Here is a 21,696-nt window from a genome sequence, read left to right as displayed (position 1 = left end):
AAATAAAGAGCAGACGCACTCTGCGAATACATCATAAATACGCTCTATTCAGCCTCCGCCCTCAACACCAGGGTTAGGATTAGGGTCTGAAATATGTTAAAATCATTGTTGTCAGGAGAAAATAGAGATGTGTGTGTGTCATGGCCTAAATGTTAAAACCAACACCGAAGATTTTTCCCGGCGGAGATATTAAACCCTGTTCAGCTGGACGCCCGTAATCTCATGCCGCCGAGTCCCAGTCGGAGAACCAAGCCCCATCATCGCTCGGCCCGCAGTCCTCAGACACCACTGGCTAAACTAACACAGCAACTAGTCCAGCTAGCAACTTGTAAGAGCCCAAAGCGGATAGAGTCGACTGAAGTGGGTCCGGTGGAAATTTATGGGAATCATGGCAGTACGCACGCTGGGCGGGTTGAAGGCGATGTGTGTTGCTGGCTTTTAAAGGTTTGATTACGTCCGACCAGTTATGCAGGGGGGGCTATGAGAGGATTCTACCAGAGTCCCAGGGCTGAGGACTGGAATTAGGAGGTTGGGTCTACACGGTTTTGGAGTGAATTCCTCACAGCAAGAGATATCAACATCCATAGATTCGATATTCTACAGACCAGATGGACGGTTTCACCATGGTGCTCGCTTACTGCGCAACTACATAGCAGAGCTACCCCCCTAGAAAGGGAGCAAACGTTAGATGGCATTTTCTTTGTTGCTTTGACACCCGCGTCGGGAACGGTGCCACCTCGCTTCTGGAGGATTGTTAAATCACAGACAAGTCGAATGCTAACACGACCATGAGAAAAGAATACTTCCTCAGCTCTGGGCTCCTAGTACCAAATGAGGCCCCCCCCCTGGTGGTCACCAACAACCAAAGGCTCCCTCCTAGGAGGTTGGCTGTACCTAGCTTAGCAGGTAACTTGGAAGTCAAACAACGACCCCCGAAACCTCATTTGTTGAACGGAGGATTTTTCAACCCTAGTTCTTATTTTTCCAAGGTCGAGGGCTTTCAAGTGCAGACTTTATACAGACATAATAATGGTTTTATTATTATTTCTTCACTTTAATCCTTCTATGTTTCGGAAGCTTATCAAAACAGAGCACCCACATGAGCGACCTGGACTGGGATGTTGCGTTAGCTGAGCTGCTTCGGCAACTTCAACGACCATTTGGGGGCGGAGACAACGATCGGCTAGCCGTTTTATTTCTGTGTGCCTGATTAATATAAGAAGTTTTGGTCCCCCAGCAGCTTGAATCAAACTCGACAGTGATTTGATTTGGATGAGACTTTAACCACCAAAACACCATGGCGACTCGAGAGGTGATGTCCGTCTACTTAGCGGAGTTGATGTCAACGCCCAATCTCCCCTCAGTCACATTCATTGTTACCGCCGTCACCCTCCTTTCTATCTACATGCTACAACGCCCCAAGACAAATGTGCCGCTCCTCACCCTGAAAAAGAGATTTGAGTTTTCCAATAAAAGGGTCAAACAAAACTTGATACGGGATGCGATCGGAGTGGTAAAGCAGTGTTTCGCAACCACTGGCAATAAGCCTTTTCGTATGATTACAGAGAGTGGAGAAGAAATCACTATTCTCCCAGCAACTTTCGCCAACGAGATCAGGAACGATAACCGCCTGAGCTTTGAAGAGCAAATCCACAGGGTAGGAAATCGATTGCTACGCCCGGAACAGTTCTCAGCTGACGTGATATCCTGGCAGAATTTCTTCGGCCATCTGCCTGGATTCGAAGTCTTTAGGGTCAACAGTGAAAATATGAAGCTTATGAAATCTGTTGTCCAACGGCAGTTGACAACTAACCTTGGTGAGAAACCTCGGAATTCTCATGCTAAGCTTGGCAGTGTTGAGCTGAACACTTTTACTAACGCAATGTCACTTTCTCAGGCAAGTTAACTAAGCCTCTCTCTGACGAAGCTACCCTGTCCTTTCGGGAGATACTCACAGATAATAAAGGTATGAGCCTAATACGGCTTCTTTACTATCTCGTTTTAAAGTTATATTCAAGTTACTTATAATACGCCATGCAGAGTGGAATAAAATTACCATAAAGGAGAAGTTTCTGCAAATTGTTGCCCGTGTCTCCTCCAAGGTATTCCTGGGCGACGAATTGTGCCACGACCCCAAATGGTTAGATATCACCATCGCTTATACCCTCGTTGCGTTCGGTGCCGCAGAAGCTCTACGATTGTGGCCTGCATGGACAAGAGATTTCGTCCACTGGTTCCTACCGGAATGTAGGCAGTCTCGAGCTGAAGTCAAAAAGGCACGTAAGGTTATTCAGCCTTTCCTTAAGAAGCGGGCTGCCGACAAGGCGGCCCTTGCGGCTCAGGGAAAGAAACCACCTGTGATCCACGATGCTATTGAATGGTTCGAACAGGCCTCAGGAGAAGTGGAGGGCTTGTATGATCCCGTTGTTGTCCAGCTTGGACTTAGTCTCGCTGCTATTCACACCACGGTAAGGATATCCCGTATTTATTTACTTCGTGTCATATCGAAAGGTCGGTAAGCGCCGTTTGGACCGGAAATTGATCAGAATCCAACGCCGTTTTTCAAGAATCAGCCATATTCTAGTAATTTCATACGTGGGGCTAACATTAAATGTCACCTAGACCGACCTTATCATCCAAGTAATCCTCGGTCTCGTTGAACACCCCGAAATCATTGAACCGTTGAGAAAGGAGATTTTCGACGCCCTTAGTGAGGGTGGGTGGAAGAAGACCTCCCTCTATAAAATGAAGCTGCTCGACAGTGTCATCAAGGAGAGTCAGCGAATGAAGCCCATCAGTTCCAGTATGACAGCAATCCCCCATTCCCCCATTCCCCCACACCCTCTTCCCCCTTCCGAACACCAAAGCAACTCCAAACAAAGAAACAAAGCGATTTCTCGCCAATATATCTATCTACTAACACACTTGACAGTAACCATGTCCCGCGTCACCCTCGACAACATCACTCTATCCGATGGCACGACTATCCCCAAGAACGTCATGACAGCCGTATCTTCCAACAGGATGTGGGATCCCACCGTTTACGCAGACCCAGACCAATGGGACGGCTACCGCTTCTACAACATGCGCCATCAGCCCGGCCAGGAGAACACTGCGCAATTAGTCACTACCAGTCCCGATTTTCTAGCATTTGGACACGGTCAGCATTCCTGTCCCGGTCGCTTCTTCGCTGGCAACGAGATCAAGGTGATATTATGCCATTTACTGCTCAAGTATGATTTGAAATTGGTAGAAGGGGCATATACAAAGCCGTTCTCAGTGTCGCATTCTCTGTATGCGAATCCGTTTGCGCCAGTTATGATTCGGAGGAGGGATGAGGGGATTGATATCGACTCGCTGGGGTCGTAGGTTTTGGTTCTCTCTCTCTCTCTCTCTCTCTCTCTCTCTCTCTCTCTCTCTCTCTTCTCTACTGTTTGTTTATTATTGTTTGGCAAAGCTTGTGGTTGTTGGTTTTTCTAGCAGGAATCTTTAGTTGGGTTGGGTGGCAGATGGGAGACCCAGGTAGATGTGAGATGCTATTATTCTCCACAGAGTTTTGAGCAAGCGAGGACAGTGTCATGTTCTTGGACACACCAACCCCCATTGGAGGATCGTCATGTTGATCTAATTATGTGTGCATTCTTCATCCTCCTTCCTAGCATGTTGCCTCTTACTCGGTAGGTTTTGATCCATGATTCATGATATACTCTCTTCCTTTTCATTTGACACGAAATCGAAATACGAGTGCCGTCGGATATGTCGAGTTGGTGTGAGATGAGATCTCAGACAGATAGATAATCGTGGACATGATTTTCCACCGTTATGATGGCTAACCACGAGGTTAACACCTCCACTATTCCCCTCTTATATTATATTTTCCCATCTCAATCCTATTGTTCTTGGATTCCGCCATTTTGATAGATACACCTGACTCCCCTTCATTAATAACGGCACACATTATTTCAGATTATGATCGCATCTTATTTCCATTAGCCACAGCTTTTCTTAAATTTGGTCCACTCCCAAATATCCACCCCCACTTATTCCATGGATAATCAGCTCAGTCCCCATTGATAATCAACATACGGATACGACCTGCAGGATAGATTACTCCCAACAGATTGCACGACAGCAGTTTCCAGAATTACATATGGCTTCTTCGTGTTTTTTGTGTACACCAGATGCGAAGATACCGTACGATATGAAGAAAACAAAAGTTTTCGAATTACGTTTGTGCATCTTATCTGCGCCATGAGTGTTCATACAACTGAAATCACTGCCTATGTATGCTGTTGCGGGGCATGATTGGAAAAGAAAAAGAGAGGGAAACAGAAGAGAAAATGATACGCTTCTAGTTCTGCACGCGGTGATAATTATTAGCTGTTTAATATCCATAGCTACGGATATAACATGCGAAAGAGACAAGGCAGTCAACCTCATTAAATGGATTAATTAGATTCAATGGTTACTTTTGCTCCGTCTCATCACATGTTTTCCTATCTGTCATACGTAACAAGCCACGCAGAAAGCAAAATCAACTCCCTCTAACAAACTTCAACCCCCAATTATTATCTCCATCTCAGAAGAGAGCGGACACATAATAGGCACAACCTGCAGCACTATCCATCTCCCAACCCTTCTCCAATCTCAAAACTAAATTCCTGTCGTTTTGCAGGGCGAGCAGAATAGTAGTTAAGCAACAAGGCACAAGCGCCTGCGGGGGGGGAACAACACCCACCTATTTTCCCTATGCTTAGGCATGAAGGACGAGAGGAGAAACGCAAAAAGGCTTCCCCCGCAATATTTTAAACATCTCCAGTTAGCTTCTAATCTTTACCCGGTGTCACACTGTTTCTGTTGTTTTTTATTTCCACCTTGGCTAATCTGATAGGATCTGAAACCCAGTTTGCGACACAGTCCATTCCATTACTCAGTTAACTAAGGGGGGGGGAAGGGGGAAATGATTTGAAGAATAAAAAGAATTAAGCCGAACCAGCCGAGGAAGAACAACTCAACGCCTCTTTTCTATTCCATATATTTCTCATGGTAGAGTGGGCAACGGCTGAAGGAAAGAAGAGAAAGAGAAAGGAAAATAGGGAAGTTTCAAATGAAAAAATCAAATCAACTAACTAATTCTCGAGTTTTTCCTTTTTTCCCGGATACCATTTACTCCAAAAAGATAAGAGGAAACAAAACAAGAGCAGGGAATGAAAGGTAAAAGAGAAATGAAATATGGAGTACATGAGGAGGGGGCAGAGAAACACAAGAGTATAAAATGCTGTTTTCATGATGCAACCATATTGATCCAGCAGAAGAACTTGCTTCTTTTCTTCTCGCTGTCCGGACAGACGACGCGTTAGGTGAGGTTTAGTGTGAGTGTGGTGAGAGGGCCTCTCCGGTACACATGACCAAGGAAAACAGGAGCTGGAGAAGGAAAAGGGAAAGAAGTCAGAAAGGGCATGAGTGAGATATGTACCCGAGTCAATTCGTGCAGCCATTATTACAAGAAGGGAAGAAACAAGGAAGACAAAAAAATAAAAAGGAATATCGGAGAAAAAAAGAGTCATAAGCCAAGCCAAACCACGTCCACCCTCGACACTTCCAAGCCCCGTTTAAATCTACCCACCTACGCAGCACCAGCGGTAGGAATAGGCTCTGGAATCTTCGTCACCTGCGCCCCAGCCCTGACAATCCGATTCCCAAGCTCATCCCGCACCGACTCAACCTCCTTATTCTCCCTCTGTGCCCTCTTCCAGATCTCCACCTCACACCCGCCCCGAATAACCCCCACCCTCATCGTCGAGAGCAAATTGTGCGCCGCGTTCGAATGGTTGTATACGCCCCCATTAAACATCGCCGTGGCGTCCTTGCCAATGCCGGAACTGATCATAGCTTTCCCGCCAGGGTGATCCTTGATGAAGTCAGTGACGTCATGGACCACACCGGCGATGGCGATGAGGCCACGGCCATTCTTGCTCTGCTCGACGTAGTCGTCCCATTCGATGATGGGGAGTTGGTCGAGGGGGATGCCCCAGTCCAGTTTGGCGCGGCGCTGGTCGATTTTCTTCTGTAGCTGTTGGATGCGGCCCTTCTCGATCTCGTTGGCGCGGAACTGCTTGAGGTCGTAGGCGAGGCCGAGCTGTTTCCATATCCAGATTGTCCATTTGGTCGGGTCGTACTGGTGCCATTCGATGGCGTTGCGGTAGTCTGATGGGAACTCGTGGTGGAAGTTATGGTACCCTTCACCCAGAGTGACGAGGGCGGTGACGAAGTGGTCGCGGGGGCTGTTGCGGTCGTCAAAGGGCTGCTCACCCAGGTAGTGGGCGAGGGAGTTGACGCAGAAGGTAGCCTGCTGGACAAAGAAGACGCGCAGGATACCGGCGTAGATGAAACCGCCAAACCAGTCACCCCACCCTATACCGCTGACGAGCATTGGGAAGACTAGGCCCATGAAGATGACGACTTTAAGGTAGTTGCGGTGCTGCCAGACGACGACGGGGTCTTCGTTTAGATCCGTGATGTCTGTTCGGCCGATGCGTTTGGGGTTTTGCTTCATGATCATCCAGCCGATGTGGGAGTAGAGGAGGCCCTTGCGGACGGAGTAAGGGTCCTTTTCTGTGTCTGTGTAGCGGTGGTGGGCACGGTGGTCTCGAGCCCACCATCTGATGGAACCTTCGACGGCGCCACCTCCAACGGCGGCCAGGTAGATTCTGAGGGGAAGGGTGGCGGAATACGAGGTATGGGCCCAAAGGCGATGATAACCTGTCAACGGAAACACCTTGTCAGTGTGTTTTCCGCATTCCTATCGTGGGAGGATAGCATGTTAGAAAGAGAGAGAGGAAGAGAACCACATACCAGCTGTGATACCGATTCCAGTCATGAAGTAATAGACTGCCGCCCAGATGGCGGTTTTCATCTGCAGAGGAACCCAGTAGGCCTGGATGCAGCCGTATAAGGGGATGGCGAGGATTAGGATGACGTTGAGCCAGTTGACATGCTTGTGCCAGTTTGCAAGGGTCATCTGGGTATCTGTGATGTGAACTTTCTTGGGTTCAGTTGTGGGACGACGGGAGTCTGTTGGTTTGGCTGTGGCAGCCGGGGAGGCTTCCTTTGAAACCATGGTGGTTGGAGGGGGGCCCAATCTGGTCCCGGGAGCCAGTGAGGAGGTGTTTTAAGGAGTAATGGATGATGGGCGGATGGGGGATGGATAATAGAAGATTTGGGGACTAAGGAGGAGGAAGATGAGAAAGAGGATGGATAAATCCTGCAATTAACAAAAACGTATTATGTGTGTGTTAGTGTGTTAGGTGTTGATATGTTGATTGTGTATGGGGGGATGTGTTAAAAGGGAGGAGACGGCGGATGAAAACGGCTATATAACAAGGGACCCCCGGCAGAAGCTGGACAGGGCGGTGGACCTGTTGAACGGCAACATGCAACAAGCACATTCAACAACGGCGATAATCAGGCCACTTTTTCCTTTTCCTCGGCTTCACAAGGGAGTGGGATTTCTCGTCTCTTGGGTGCAGAAGAGAAGTAGTTGATTGTTGGAATCAAGCATCAGAAGAATGTGAAGGTGGAGGTTGAAGACTGTAAAAATTTTTGAAGATGAGGAAAAAATACAATTTGTTGGGGTGGGAGTGGATGGACGCGAACCTTGGGCCATGTACCGGTACTTCGCTGCTGCTCGAGAACTCTAACTCCCATTTTGAAGAGGTTAGTTTCTTCCAGATAAACTTTCATAAAAATCAGCCAATTCGCCCGCGGGGGAGGGGGGGGGGAAAAGAATTGGTAACAATGCAGTGCTGTGACTGTTAGTTATCTGCCCATTCTCAGCTATAAACGAGATGGAATGGCATACATCCATTGATATATATTTCTATTCACTCTTTGAACTACAGGCTTGGTTGAGTTTGGGCCCCGAAGCGTATTCCTGCATGTACCAGTACCAGCCGGACCCAGGACTGAAAAACTCTGGAAGCTCCCAACGCCCACCCAACTTTGCGTCATTCCTTTGATGATTCAGCCGGACGCTCAACAAAGATAGATGTGTAACTTAGCCGCATATTCCCCACCACCTCTCATCCCCCACATATTTCACCACCAGAGGAACGACAAAAGAAGGTACACACACACACACACACACACATGTAGCTATTCTCTCTCTGTATATGATGTATCTGCACCATTGGCTGTTCAAACCAGAAGAAGAACATGGTCACCCAGGAATACTCTCTCCAGCCAATCGCATCCCGCCGCTTCGTCGGCCCGGAAAAATACACTCAACGCACGTTCCACCGGTCTTCCCCAACAGGCTTAGCGCTCTCCCAACAAAACCCAAAAGGGTGGCTCCACTCTGAGCGGTGACCTGCCCTCTGATTGGCTGAAGGGCATTTTTAAAGTCGTCTGTGGGTCTTGGCGGGGGTGGTCCAAGGGAAAGGGACCAAAACCGCTGCTTGTGGCGTGTTGAAACTAGTGAAGGCCTGCAGGAGGAGGCACGTGATTAGGGTAGTTGATCCCATCTCAATCAAGGGTTTGTAATGACGGAGTTATCAAAAACAATGTACATGTATCATTGTACCCAAGTCTCCACAGCCAACACGCCATACAGTTCTCATTACTTGTTCCAATTACTTAATAATAAATAAATAAATAAATAAATAAATAAATAAATAAATAAATATAGAAAAAGGACCCTCTGCTGCTGTCGGGAAACCCATTTTTCTTCCCCAACCGATTTTTAAGCCTCCAAGACTCCTTTTGCGGTGGCGTCTTTTTTTGCCAGGGTTTGCCGCTTTTCTAGCATCGGATTAGGTTTATCCGTTAGCGCAACGGTAGGTCCCAGTTGCCCAGATATAGAACACGTGATAAATGTGATAAGGGTCAGATAAGATCAGATAAGATCAGATTTCATCTCAGTTAAATCTTCAACATCAATATCATCCATCGTACATCAATCCCCCTTAACCACCGCCTCCTGATCCTCCGCCTGCTTATCCCTCCCCTGGCTCTCTTTGACTCCTTCTACTTCCTCCTCATTCCTCTTCCTCCTCCTCTTCCTTCAACACCAGATTCAAAACCAACGCGATAAACGCTGCAACCGCAAACCCAGTCGTCATCACCAACTCCACAGCATCCAACAACCCCTGCTTCGCCTTATTCCCGCCCTGGTACGTAAACACAAATGCAAACCACTCCGGCACAAGCGTCGCCCCCATCCCCAACGACAACGTCGCCGTCAATATAAACCGATTCCTCCTCGTAAACCGGATCGTAGCAATAATCCGCATCCCAGACACTACAACACTCGAAAACAAAAACGTCGTCATCCCCCCCAACACCGCGGAAGGAATCGAAACCAATGCTGCAGCAAATTTCGAGAATATCCCCATCACCACCAGGAAGATGCAGCAGCAATACCCCGCCTGCCGATTAGCGCAGCGCGTCAGCGAGATCACCCCGTTATTCTGCGCGAACACAGACATGGGCGTGATCGTGCACAGGCCCGCAAGTAACCCATTGATGCCATCCGCCAACACGCCCCCCCGAATCCGGGAGTCGAACAGCGGCCCCTCAACATCCAACCGCGACACGTCGCAGGTTGCCGTAATATCGCCAATGGCCTCCATCATCAGCACGATATACACCGCCAGCAGCGGCAGGATGATGGGTGGATAAAGCCTCAGGGGAAACGTGTGCACCCACACAAACGACACGGCGGGCGCAGAGTCAACACCGGACCTGTCAAAGTAACCACACGCAGCCGCAACGACACATCCAACCAGCATCCCCAGCACGACAGCGCAGGACTTCATGATCGGCGACCCAAAGCGCTCACATAGGATTATCGTCAGGAACACCAGGAAGCCCAGCCCGATGAACTCCGCGCTGCCCCAGGGCAATGCGTGCGGCGCATCACTGGTGGGACAGAGCATGTACACCGTCTCCGTGGGCCGGGACGCGCACGGCCCGCTGCCACCAGCCCAATTCCTCAACCCGCTCTCAATCAGCTTCACCCCGATTAGCAGCACGGTCGGCCCCGTCACCAGCGGCGGGAACAGCCGTTTCAGACCCCGCGTGCTCGTGAACGACAGGCCGACCTCCAGCAGCGCGCACAGGCACGACGTGCCCAGTACTGCGCCGTAGCCGTGGGGGCAGGGCAGATGGATGCCCGTCTCCTTGTCGATGGGGCAGTAGCCCGATGCGTACATCTGGGCGAAGGCGCCCACGGCCACTGGTATGGTGGCGAAGGAGGTACCAACGACGGAGAGCAGGCCTGTGCCGACGTAGTAGGGGGTTTTGTACAGGTGGAAGCGGGCCATTTGGATGGAGGAGAGGAAGCCAGAGACGATTAGGGAGGTGGAGACGAGGTATTGGCTGGCGGAGGGGGGGAGGGTGGCGGCGCTGGAGCTGGAGATGAGGATTGGGGGGGTTATTACTGGGTTTTGGTGTTTTGTGATCAGCTCTTCTTCTTCTTCTTCTTCTTCTTCTTCTTCTTCTTCTTCTTCTTCTTCTTCTTCTTCTTCTTCTTCTTCTTCTTCTTCTCCTCCTCCTCCTTCTCCTCCTTCTCCGCGCAGAGTGCTATGTGGTGGAAGAAAGCAGAGGGGAAAGAGATTTGACATACTCCCCGCCAACATCGCAAGCGCATGCTGCAAACCCAGAATCAGCGCCAGAACCACCGGCATCCTATCATCCAGGCCGAAAAAGGGCGCAGACCGCTGTCGTGATGTCATCAATGGGAGGTTCGGCGTGAATAAGAAGGCATAGTTATATTCGCCGATAAGTCCCTTTCTATTTGTTGCTTGTCAGAACTGGGGACGGCCGCCTTCGCTATATATACGTATACACAGTATATTGACAAAAAACGAGGGATGGAGGTTGGATGAAGAGGTAAGTAACTTTTCCCTTGTCTCCTTTTAACGTACCGGGTCGTAAATTTCTTGACCACCCTGCGCAATCCATCTCCAAACGATCTCCTGCTTTTCGAATCCATGTTCGGAACAATTTGTTCGGGTTCTTCAGCCATGGCTTGTTTTTCCTTCCTTTCTCTCTCTCTCTCTTTTTTTACCCTGTTGGAGTATTCTTGGGTATCAACCCTGGAGGGTGAATTAAGTGAGTTTTTCCTGCTATGAATCTTTCGATTTATCTATACACTATATTTAACATATAGATGGGGCATCCCTTATTCGACCATAAAGAATTTCCTACGATGGATTAGTTGTTTGGGTCTCATCTGATTCATCGCTCCACAAGGAGGCAGGTCCCGAAAATATATATATATATATAATCTATCAAGGGTCTGAAGTGCGGAGGAAAATATGTGGAGTTAAAACCCTGGACCAGCTAATTACGGAGTAGCTATGTGATACAGACAAATCCGCAAGCTGCATGATGAGGTAAGTAATAATAAAATTCTATGTAGTTAGTAACTAGTAGTAGTTGATAACCAACCGCCCAGACGGGATAACTACTCTATTGTTCAGCACGTTTATCAACGAAGATTTTCAGTCGTTACATCGACGGCTTGTGACTGAGAGACTGCGTGATAAAAATAGGGGGGGGTTTAGGGCGGGTGAAAAAAAATTCTGTAGAGAGCGAATAACGGGACTAGCTTATTCCATGGCTGTTTTTTCTTTCTTTTCTTTTCTTTTTTTTCTCCCCCATTGTTTCCTGGTTACCACTGGGAATCCCCGGGCTCCATTGTGCCTAGAAGCTTGAGATGCGATGCGCAGATCTCACAAGCTGCGCCGATCATCGGGGCTGGAATGTGGCGCTTCAAAATCGGGGGAGATAATCATCGAAAAGTTCGGAGTAAGCACACTTATTAACTAACTAGTTAAAAGGGTTTTAACTTTTAATTTGCGTCTGACAGAGGAGGCTACCCTTTTTCAATATCTCTTCGCTTCTCTTCTTTATCTACTATTTTGGTCCAGAGAAGCGGGGTGAGACGAGATGGGGAGCTTTCGAGTTTGAGCTGCGATCAAGGGGAACTTGTATTGGAGTTTTAAAAAGCGGGAGCGTTGGTTAGATCAAAGGACCTGATAAGCAGATAATATAGCGCTTCCAAATATCCTAGGTAAACGAGAATAAATATTGTAATAATATTGTTAATGATGGAGCTGCATTCTTACCTGGCGAACCTATTTAGGTTTTTGGAAAAAGATTTTTGTGGAAATTGTGCTCACTTCTCCCGAAGTTGTCCCTCGTACATTACGAGGAATTGTGCAGAAGACTATTTCAACGATGCCCGTTGCAAATGAATCAAGCGCAAATAGTTTTCAAAAACTGAAGCATGTATATGTTAAATATCTGAAAGAATATGTCCAAACCAATCATCCAGTTCATCCCCACAGCTTTATTCCACGTACAACTTTTGTTGATCAAAGTTGTTGCTAACCGTAAGCCAAAACAATCATTATTTGGAAAATCACTCTGAGATCTTTCTTCATTTGGAGAGCCGTTCGCTCCTTGAAGATATTTCCTTTTGCGAATCACATGAGTGGAGAGGTTCTGTGAAATACGTATTGACTCATTCCAATATTCGTCCTGAAAGTAAGCCCAGGCGAATATCGGAACAATATTTTGCAGATGAATGCCTCGATGACCTCTGAAATGGAAATAATGTAGTGGACAAAGAATTTGAGCAAGATGTATATTGAGCCGCTTGTTGTTAAGCCCAGAACTGTCATTATTCAATCTGAATGTCCAATTGTATTCGAAGTCTCGGATGAGAACATTGTTTTCGTTTAAGTTTGAACTGTCTTGTGGGATACACGGCACCCAGAGCATTCCGTGTCAGAGCGGAGTGCGGCAATCATGTAGTCGTCATATCACCTCGTCATCATATCACCTCGGGAGAAAGGGGCACGAGAGTTGATGACTCAATTCGTTCATGGGCATATCCCACACTTGACAGGTTGGCATCTAGCCATTGTCTGCCCTGTGTATAGATGGCGCGGTAAGCATTAAGCCGCCTCACGGGTCTAGCAGATGACACAAGGAAAAGATTCGTCGTTCCAGTTCATCGCTATTCTGCTGCTAGTTGTAGTTGTTTGGGTCTTGGTGAGATTTTCTGATTAACCTGTACACTTCACTTAATCTTTTGTCAAGAACATGAAGCTCTCACAAATTGACCTGGGCTGCCTTCCGCCGTGCAGAGGTAGATTTCCGGGACTGACTTACTGGGAAGTGACTGTTCTGAGTTGCAGAGTGTCCGGAAATTTTAATATGATAAAAACAAGGAAATGAAAAGGACGTTGCATTTTGAAGAAACATGACAGAGAGAAACATACAGCTTTTATATCTCTCAAGAAAAATACAGTTCTACTCTGCTTCATAGGACCGTCTTGTAGAATTGCGCTAATTGCCATGATGATGATGATGATGATGATTAGCCGTAATTGTAGGTATGTAACTTTCAGTAATAACTTCAATTACCAGAACAGCTTTCTGTATATATTGTTGCTGCTGTAGGCAGTTAGTTGCAGTTTGTTGGCTTGATACCAAAGCAGACGTTGATGAGTTGACTGAAGTTCGTCGTTTGACGGGACTATGCAATGAGAGAAACCTGTTGGGAATGATGGTATACGTGTATATCACGTGAGGGGGTGGCTACCCCCAACGATCGGTTCAACTCAAAGCCGTTCTTAAAAAATAACATTCTGAAAAACCAACACACCTTCTTGATGTTTTTACTATATTAAAGAAATATTATTCAAACAATAACTTTATTTTGTTGATTTGTGCGTGGCTGCGGTCTCCTTCTTTTTGTTGGGCATGACCGCACCTCACGTGATATACGCGTATATTAGTTAGCTGGCCAGTCGTCCTCCCAACCAATGGAAGAACTAACCATCCCACACTTTTGTCCTCCCGAGTTGTCATCCTAATTTTGGTCGCTCTTTATGTCATCTTAGGTCGCTTTTCACTATTCTTGTTTTGGTTGCTCGTCCCATTCATTCATCCTGGCGGGGTTACGGTCTAGCTCGCTTCACCTCCTCCACCTCCTGGGTTGTCTCTCCCTCCTTGTTGGGATATCGTTCATCCTGGCTCACCCGCTCCGTATCCCCGCCCCCAGGCTCCAATTACTCCTGAGCAAATTTCGGGCAACAACGTCGCCAGCGGCAACGCCCTTTAAGCCTACTACGGCTGTTTTCCAAACCTCCGCTCCCCAACGGCCTCCCATTACTGCAACAATGGCCCCGACAAAGCTGAAGTCCCCTCCGCAGGCCCCGCCTGTCTTTACTGCTACCCCTAGCTCCTTAATCGAAGACACCAAACGCATGATCAGCAAGTCCCGTAAAGTGCAAGATGCCGTAGCGGCCAAGGTTACGGCGGAAGAAGCTACCTTTGCCAAAGTGCTGCTGCCACTGGCACAAGATGAGAACCTCATGGCGCTTGAATCGCACATTATAGGCTTTTACCAGGCGATTTCGACGGATAGCAAGCTACGGGATGCTTCATCCGAGGCAGAGAAACTAATGGACGATTTTGCAATCGAGTCCGCTATGCGTGAGGACCTGTTTAAGCTCGTTGCCGCTGCCTTGAAGAAGGGCGAGAAGCTAGATCCCGAGTCGCAAAATCTCTTGGAAAAGGAGCACAAGGATTACATCCGCAATGGCCTGGGGATCCCCGCGGGACCAAAGCGTGATAGGTTCAAGGAAATCAAGAAACGGCTGAGTCAGATAAGCATCGAGTTCCAGAAGAACTTGAATGAAGAGAGTGGGGGCCTGTGGTTTACCGAAGAGGAGCTGGCTGGTGTCCCAATGGACGTATTGTCCGTCCTGAAGAAAGGTGAAGGAGTGAATGAAGGAAAACTACGAGTGACGTTCAAGTACCCTGATCTTTTCCCAACGTTGAAGTATGCCACTAGCGCCGAGGTGCGGAAACAGCTCACAATTGCCAACGAGAACAAGTGTAACCAGAACGTCCCATTGTTCAAAGAAGCAGTCATTCTCAGAGATGAAGCTGCCCGCCTTCTCGGATATCCCAACCATGCCACGTTTAGGATTGAGGATAAGATGGCAAAGACTCCCAAGACCGTGGATGACTTCCTTGGAGGCCTGCGTTCACGACTCAAGGCAGGAGGTGAAAAGGAGCTCAAAGCTCTCAAGGAGCTTAAAGAGGCTGATATTAAGTCTCGCGCTTCAAATCAATCGTTTGATGGCCATTACTACCTATGGGACCACCGCTTCTATGATCGCATGATGCTGGAAAAGAACTTTTCTCTTGATCAGCAGTTGATTGCGGAGTACTTCCCATTGCAGACTACGATTCAGGGAATGTTGAAGATTTTCGAAGAGCTATTTGGACTAGTGTTTGTTGAGATAACTGGAGAAGAGAGGGATAAGATCTCAGAAACTGGCAATGGTAACGACATTGTCTGGCACGAGGAAGTCCAGGTTTTCAGTGTCTGGGATGATGAAGAAGAGGGGAGTGGATTTGTGGGATACCTGTATCTTGATTTGTTTCCCAGAGAAGGGAAGTATGGCCATGCCGCGAATTTCAATCTGCAGCCGGTAAGCTTTACGTTTCCCTTCTACATAAAGGTGCCGTTTTAACATGGATTAATGGCGGCGTCATTCAGGGATTCGTTGCCTCGGATGGAAGCCGCCGATATCCCGCCACGGCACTGGTGTGCAACTTCTCCAAGCCAACGGCAAAGAAGCCCAGCTTGCTGAAGCACGATGAAGTTGTAACCTTCTTCCACGAACTTGGTCATGGAATCCACGATCTAGTCTCCAGAACAACATACTCCCGCTTCCATGGAACAAACACCGTGCGTGACTTTGTCGAGGCACCCAGTCAGATGCTGGAGAACTGGTGTTGGACACCGTCTCAGATCAAATCTCTCAGCACACACTATTCCTTCCTTTCAGATGGATATTACCAGGCCTGGAAGGAGACCGCAGGCGACAAGCCACAGCCAGCCCAAAAGATCCCTGACGAGCTGATCAACAACCTGATCAAGACTAAACATGTGAATGACGCCCTCTTCAACCTCCGCCAGCTTCACTTTGGTATCTTCGACATGACCGTGCACGAACCTGCTGACCATGCTGCCATCGAAAATTTGGATATCTCCGTAACATACAATGAGTTGCGCAAGGAGATTTCTCAGCTTGATGGCCCTGAGGTTCTCGGACAAGGAAACGACTGGGGACATGGGCAAGCGACATTCGGGCATCTTATTGGTGGTTATGATGCAGGATATTACGGTTACCTTAGGTTCGTCTTCATACCCTTCACTCCTTTTCCCCATTCGTAATTATTTACCTTCCTTCCCTGCCACTCCCCCTTTTGTTTATATTTTACTCACTTCCCTCAACTAACATCTCGTTTTCATCTGCCATCCAGCTCCCTAGTGTATTCAGCAGACATGTTCTACTCCGTCTTCAAAGAAAACCCCATGAACGCGAAAGAAGGCCGACGATATCGCCATACCGTCCTGGAGCCAGGTGGCAGCCGGGATGAGATGAAAACTCTCAAGCAGTTCCTGGGCCGCGAGCCCAACATGGATGCATTCTATAGAGAGCTTGGACTGCATAATTAGGGCAGTTTGGCCCGGAGGGGCAGACGCTGTATGCCACTTTACATTTGATGCAGTGTGATTTTTTTTTTTTTTTTAAACGCCTGTGTCCTTATTCGTAATCCGCTAGATAGACTTGGTATGTTGATTAGATATTCCCGTCTTTTCCTTAGCAGGGAGCCGAAGGGATTAGGACAGATTATGGGTTGAGGAATAGGAAGATTGAGATATAAATAGTTACTGCTATGCTTGATGCTCAATATATTGCCCTTTTCCTTGCAATCCATGTATATCCATCCTGAGTGCCTTACAAGTGGTTGTCTTATGGGATGGTTAAGGAGCCAGCTAAATTCATACACGCTATGCTGCCCGGGCAACCAGCAACGTAACTATGCGTGTGTAAGAAAGTGTTGGGCGTGTGTTGCCCGGGCGGCCGCCCCGCCGCACGTGATATAGCGTATATTAGATAGCTAGCTAGGCCTCCCAATATGAGAGATTCAACCATCCCACAGAAAGAGCCTTTATCGATAAGACCACGTGAGCTTACACTCGAAAACCTCAATCCTTGGGAAAGTTGAAGCTCAATCACGAAGCCGCCAGCTGGGGCTATCCTTTTGCATGTCCGAGCTCAAAACCATTATCCATGGATTATGATTGCCCCCCCCCCCCCCATAAATAATCCGTAAATGAATAGACTTAGGGAACCAGTTTCCATTGTCGCGTTACTCAATTGCTCGGTCTCTTCTCCATAAGCAACCACCATCACCAAATCCCAACAGCATCTAACAAAAGCGTTACCTCAAGCTAGACCTAGACGCTTCGTAACTACAAAGCTGCCTCTGAACATATCAAAAATCAAAGGATGGTGACGGCGAGTCCCAAGAAGTTGCCAGCTGCCGCGCTCGTCTCACAACCAGCACAACCAGAATCCCAATCCCAATCCCAATCCCAATCCCAATCCCAATCACCAAACCCAGAATCAAACACAAACCTGGACCTCCAACGAATCCCCCAGCAACAGAAGCAGCCGCAAGCGCGTCTCCCGATAAAAACCTACCACTGCGCCTTCTGCAACCACCTCCTCCTCGCCTCAACCCGCGATCTGGCCAGCTTACCCTGCCGCCGCGAGCCAGCGCGAGATCGCGCATTGATATTACCGCTTCCGAAAGCAGTCCCAGAAGAAGAAGAAGAGGAAGAAGAGGAAGAGGAAGAGGAAGAAGAGGCGGAGGGGTGTGATAGAGAGGGTGCTGAACACGAAAGCGAAAATGAAAATGAAACTAAAGCCGCACCCGGGGGTGCCAGCAACTCCCAGAACGAGAAGAACGAAAAGTCGAAAACGAAGTCTGATTCAAAACGACAGCAGCAACAGCAACAGCAACAGCAACAGCAACAGCAACAGCAGAAACACTATACCATCCTCCTCTCCACAACGATACCAGATCGCCAGCCAACCATGATCCGGCGTGAAGATGGGTTCGAGAAGAGGTTGTCGCTGCGCTGTGGACGGTGTCGGGTGGTTATGGGATATGCGTTGGATGAGGTGCATTTTGCGGATAATAAAGTTGGTGTTATTGCAGGTAGTGGGGATGGGAACGGGGATGGGAAAGAGAAGGAACGGAAGAGGCGGAGGAAGAAGGCGGAGGAGGTTGTCTATATCTTACCCGGTTCCTTGGTGGAGACAGAGGAGATGGGGAAGGGGGAGAATATGGTTCAGCGGGCGGAGTGGACGTGTTGGGAGAAGGGCAAGAAGTGAGGGTGGATATATCGAAAGGGAGTATCAGAATACCTAGCATCGAGCTGAATCTAAGAAGGATTAAGCACCAACTAAACTTCTACATTTGTTTATGACAAAAGGGAAATGAAGAAACGCGAGAAACAACCTCGTTCGATATGGAATCATCGGCGATCCTAACATTCAGCACGCTGACTCTAGCCATCATCATAGCAACATATCCCATACGTTATACCAGCTCTCAAGACACAACCATTCGCCAAAATAAAATAAAAAAGAGCCAATGCAAAAACCGGACTCTCTATCTAAAGCTGTCTTTGTCTCCACCTCCTTCCTCATCATCGCGGTGGTGCGGATTCAAAATACGCCATTCGAAACCGCCATGGATGGGTGATTATCAAGGAGCAAAGAGAAAACATCTCGTCGTAGGCCGTAGGATACTATGCGCGACAAAAAAAAAAGTGGGATGTAATAATCGTAGGATGAAGAATGAATTGGGAAATCAAAACAGTTGTTTAGTTGGCCAGGATGGTCCGGACAAGCTCTGTGTATTATGTTAGTGGGATTTGATGAGATATGGAGATGCGATCTGGGGATTAATTGTTCCTGCGACGCTGTCGCAAAAAGGAGGATGCCATACCAGTATAGTTGATCTCTCCGGAACTCGTGTCAACAGCTTTAAGAAGCTCATCAACTTCTTCGTCGGTCATTTTCTCGCCCAAATTTGTTAGGACTACAGGGGGGAAATAAAAAATACAAAGAGTCAGACAAACCAACATCACAGCACGTATGTTTAATACATCGCCGGAGAACGGCGCAAGGAGAGAATCGGAAACACTGACTATATCGGAGCTGGCCCACGCCAATAAACCCGGTCATGTCCTTATCAAACACCTGGAATCCACGGCAGTATTCCTCCGGCTCACCAGGATCACGAAATCCGCCTGGCCGGTTAAGGGCTTTAGAGAACGCTTCGAAATCGACTAGAATGTCCATCCACATGGTCAGTCTGCCCCCCATTTCATCGGTTTACATATATATATATATATATATCATCGTATTTTCCTTTTCTGATTCCAAAGAACAAAACTCACAGTCTCCGCCAATACTCTTCTCCAGATCTCTGATCTCAGCTAAGGTGGGGTTCTGGCCGCAAGCGCGGAGCAGATCTCCCAGGGAATCGAGCGCTACACGGCCGTTGCCGCGCTTGTCGAAGAGGGAGAATGCTTCTTTGTAGTTTGTGGATGCCTGTTGATGTTGTGAGTTGTCCATTTGGTTAGCATGGCTGTGCTGGAAGAGGCGTGAATTGTCCATTGCTGCGGGATTTGCTGTGGTTGATTTGGTGGGGTTTTGGAGTCGCGATGTACTATATGGGAGAGAATAGACCAGGGAGTGGCAAGGGCTTCAAGGGTACATATATAGAGAGAGTGTGTAGGCAGGATGATAAAGCGAGCAGATTCCGCAGGGGGTGTTGGAGGATGAAGCAGTGGGATACAATGGGATAAGGGAGGGTGTTGTGTATGTTTTGCACGCTTCTTCCTGGCAAGAGGGACTCGCCGCAGGTAAACAAGTTATTGCACAGTCCAACGACTTGGAAGCTGGAAGCGCAGTCAACCCGCACACCACTTTTGGCGCCTCTTTGCTAGGTGAAGCTTGAGGTGAAGTTTGGGAGGACGAGGTTCGCTGCAACTCGAGGACAACAACAGCAGGGAGAACACAGTACAACTTACCATTGTTATACGTTTGTGCGGTGGTCGGCCCGGGGGGGGGGGGGGTATGGGAAAATAATAGACGGGTTGCTGTCACGGAAGGTTTTGACGGGGAGACAACGAGGAGGTGAGGAGGTGAGGAGGTGAGAAGTTGGAGGTGGTGAATAATCGTCAGTTGTTGTTTGTTAGTTGTTGGAGAGAGATTCCTGGACGACGGGGACTGGGTTTTGGTTGGATGGATCAGATGGTTGCTGCAACAACCAACGCTGTTTCGGCATTCCATGTTTATTTATTATATAGATCTTGACCGCAGATCATCATCATCATCATCATCTCATCTAAATATCTCATCATTGCATCAAAACGTCAGAATACCGTTTCCTCTGGAATAGATATTTCCAACTTGCATCTACTGTCCCCGTATGCATGGGGCTCCTTTATACTCCTTTAATATTCCTCTTACTTCTCTTATCATTTCATACTTTACACAATGCTCGCTTTTGATTCCAGACACAGGAGATCACTGTCATACTGACAGACAACTAATACGGGTTTCAATTAGCAGCTACGTGTGGCATCTGACACAAATGGAAAATATGAACCCCGAGCCTTAGCAGTCTGTGGGGATTACACGCACATTGGAGGAAGCTCCCGCATACTTGAGTGGATATATTATTGTGCAGCAGTGTGCGCTCTCTATCTCTTATTTGATTAAACAAAATTGCCCTCTTGTGAGAGCATGAGAGAGAGAGGTAAGGGGGGAATGGGGAATATTCATCTCACACCCCTCGCCTCCCTTGCTAACTGGCGAAGCGCTTCCAAAGCATCATCTTCCCGGCTCACGGGCACAAATATATGATCATGAAAGAAACCACTGACTACATTGGAACTAATCCCTCGTTCCCTCAACTTTGCCGCGATTGTCGCAATCAGGCCCACCGCCCCTAGGCTCGAGTGCACCTTCAAAGATATCTTCCGACAGGGAAACGTGGCCTGGTCCGCGAAGCCATGGGTTGTCGCTAGGTGTTTTGATGTGATGATAGTGAGACCCTCAGCCTCCTGGAATAGCATTTGTGGTTGAAGGGATTGGAGGGGCAGAGCGTGTATGGGCTGGGTGGTGCTGAGGAAGACGAAGATCTCTGGATCGAGGATTGGATCGAGAGATGCGAGGAGGGTGGTTAGATCTGTTTCACCTGAGGTGTCCATGATGGAGTCGGTTGGATTCAGGTGTGAAAAGTGTAGAGAAGTTCAAAAGTCTGGTTGTTTGTCTTCGGTGCCTGGGCATATATTCCTGACATGTTATCATCTCAAAAATTCGATAATTGATGTTGGACATGCATCGGAGGCCCATTCAAATATGAATGCCCTGACTAATCGAATTGCAACCCCGTAAACCTCATTTTGAGGGGTTTAGCTGCCACATCACAGCGGAAAAAAGAGGGTCACCTTTCCCTTTCCAAGACGTTGTCGTTTAATAGTCAGTCCTTCAACGATGTTGCAGGATCAATTGTGTAAAAACCAAACAACACAGGATGCTGAGACTTTAACCACTTCTCTAAAAGGCCGTGTGGCTCCCAAAAACATTAAACGTCTTGATCTGAGATGCGTCGCGTAGAACATCGCCTCTTAGGAACGACGGTTGACTACAAACCATTAATCGAACGGGAAGGCGTTTTACATTTCCAAGAAAAGCAATATAAATTCCAAAAATATCTATTGGCCTACGA

The 21,696-nt window shown here is 47.9% G+C and overlaps 8 protein-coding genes across 8 annotated transcripts; 3 read left to right on the top strand and 5 right to left on the bottom strand.

Annotated features, from left to right (window-relative positions):
- Positions 1 to 1,297: 1,297 nt before the first annotated feature.
- Positions 1,298 to 3,369, top strand: PADG_03226 (uncharacterized protein; the record flags this gene model as incomplete). The annotated part of the gene is made up of 6 exons (XM_010760010.1): positions 1,298 to 1,657; positions 1,715 to 1,817; positions 1,898 to 1,966; positions 2,041 to 2,468; positions 2,623 to 2,803; positions 2,933 to 3,369. The coding sequence occupies 6 exons, from the start codon at positions 1,298 to 1,300 to the stop codon at positions 3,367 to 3,369; spliced, it is 1,578 nt and encodes a 525-aa protein (XP_010758312.1).
- A 2,257-nt stretch (positions 3,370 to 5,626) lies between these two features.
- On the bottom strand, positions 5,627 to 7,120 carry PADG_03225 (acyl-CoA desaturase; the record flags this gene model as incomplete). The annotated part of the gene is made up of 2 exons (XM_010760484.1): positions 5,627 to 6,762; positions 6,856 to 7,120. The coding sequence occupies 2 exons, from the start codon at positions 7,118 to 7,120 to the stop codon at positions 5,627 to 5,629; spliced, it is 1,401 nt and encodes a 466-aa protein (XP_010758786.1).
- A 1,915-nt stretch (positions 7,121 to 9,035) lies between these two features.
- On the bottom strand, positions 9,036 to 11,026 carry PADG_03223 (uncharacterized protein; the record flags this gene model as incomplete). The annotated part of the gene is made up of 2 exons (XM_010760009.1): positions 9,036 to 10,791; positions 10,926 to 11,026. The coding sequence occupies 2 exons, from the start codon at positions 11,024 to 11,026 to the stop codon at positions 9,036 to 9,038; spliced, it is 1,857 nt and encodes a 618-aa protein (XP_010758311.1).
- Positions 11,027 to 13,122: 2,096 nt separating this feature from the next.
- Positions 13,123 to 13,370, bottom strand: PADG_11562 (uncharacterized protein; the record flags this gene model as incomplete). Its single annotated transcript, XM_010760717.1, has 2 exons — positions 13,123 to 13,197; positions 13,293 to 13,370. The coding sequence occupies 2 exons, from the start codon at positions 13,368 to 13,370 to the stop codon at positions 13,123 to 13,125; spliced, it is 153 nt and encodes a 50-aa protein (XP_010759019.1).
- Positions 13,371 to 14,195: 825 nt separating this feature from the next.
- On the top strand, positions 14,196 to 16,552 carry PADG_03221 (metalloendopeptidase; the record flags this gene model as incomplete). Its single annotated transcript, XM_010760008.1, has 3 exons — positions 14,196 to 15,518; positions 15,587 to 16,227; positions 16,357 to 16,552. The coding sequence occupies 3 exons, from the start codon at positions 14,196 to 14,198 to the stop codon at positions 16,550 to 16,552; spliced, it is 2,160 nt and encodes a 719-aa protein (XP_010758310.1).
- An 838-nt stretch (positions 16,553 to 17,390) lies between these two features.
- On the top strand, positions 17,391 to 18,281 carry PADG_03220 (uncharacterized protein; the record flags this gene model as incomplete). Its single annotated transcript, XM_010760483.1, has 1 exon — positions 17,391 to 18,281. The coding sequence occupies one exon, from the start codon at positions 17,391 to 17,393 to the stop codon at positions 18,279 to 18,281; it is 891 nt and encodes a 296-aa protein (XP_010758785.1).
- Positions 18,282 to 18,856: 575 nt separating this feature from the next.
- Positions 18,857 to 19,574, bottom strand: PADG_03219 (uncharacterized protein; the record flags this gene model as incomplete). Its single annotated transcript, XM_010760007.1, has 3 exons — positions 18,857 to 18,993; positions 19,103 to 19,243; positions 19,355 to 19,574. The coding sequence occupies 3 exons, from the start codon at positions 19,572 to 19,574 to the stop codon at positions 18,857 to 18,859; spliced, it is 498 nt and encodes a 165-aa protein (XP_010758309.1).
- Positions 19,575 to 20,743: 1,169 nt separating this feature from the next.
- PADG_03218 (uncharacterized protein) lies at positions 20,744 to 21,175 on the bottom strand (the record flags this gene model as incomplete). Its single annotated transcript, XM_010760482.1, has 1 exon — positions 20,744 to 21,175. The coding sequence occupies one exon, from the start codon at positions 21,173 to 21,175 to the stop codon at positions 20,744 to 20,746; it is 432 nt and encodes a 143-aa protein (XP_010758784.1).
- Positions 21,176 to 21,696: the final 521 nt, after the last annotated feature.

The sequence above is a fragment of the Paracoccidioides brasiliensis genome, assembly GCF_000150735.1.
Source record: "Paracoccidioides brasiliensis Pb18 unplaced genomic scaffold supercont2.3, whole genome shotgun sequence".
Lineage (NCBI taxonomy): Eukaryota > Fungi > Ascomycota > Eurotiomycetes > Onygenales > Ajellomycetaceae > Paracoccidioides > Paracoccidioides brasiliensis.
Note: the sequence above shows the minus strand (reverse complement) of the source record. Positions and strands in the feature narration are given on the sequence as shown.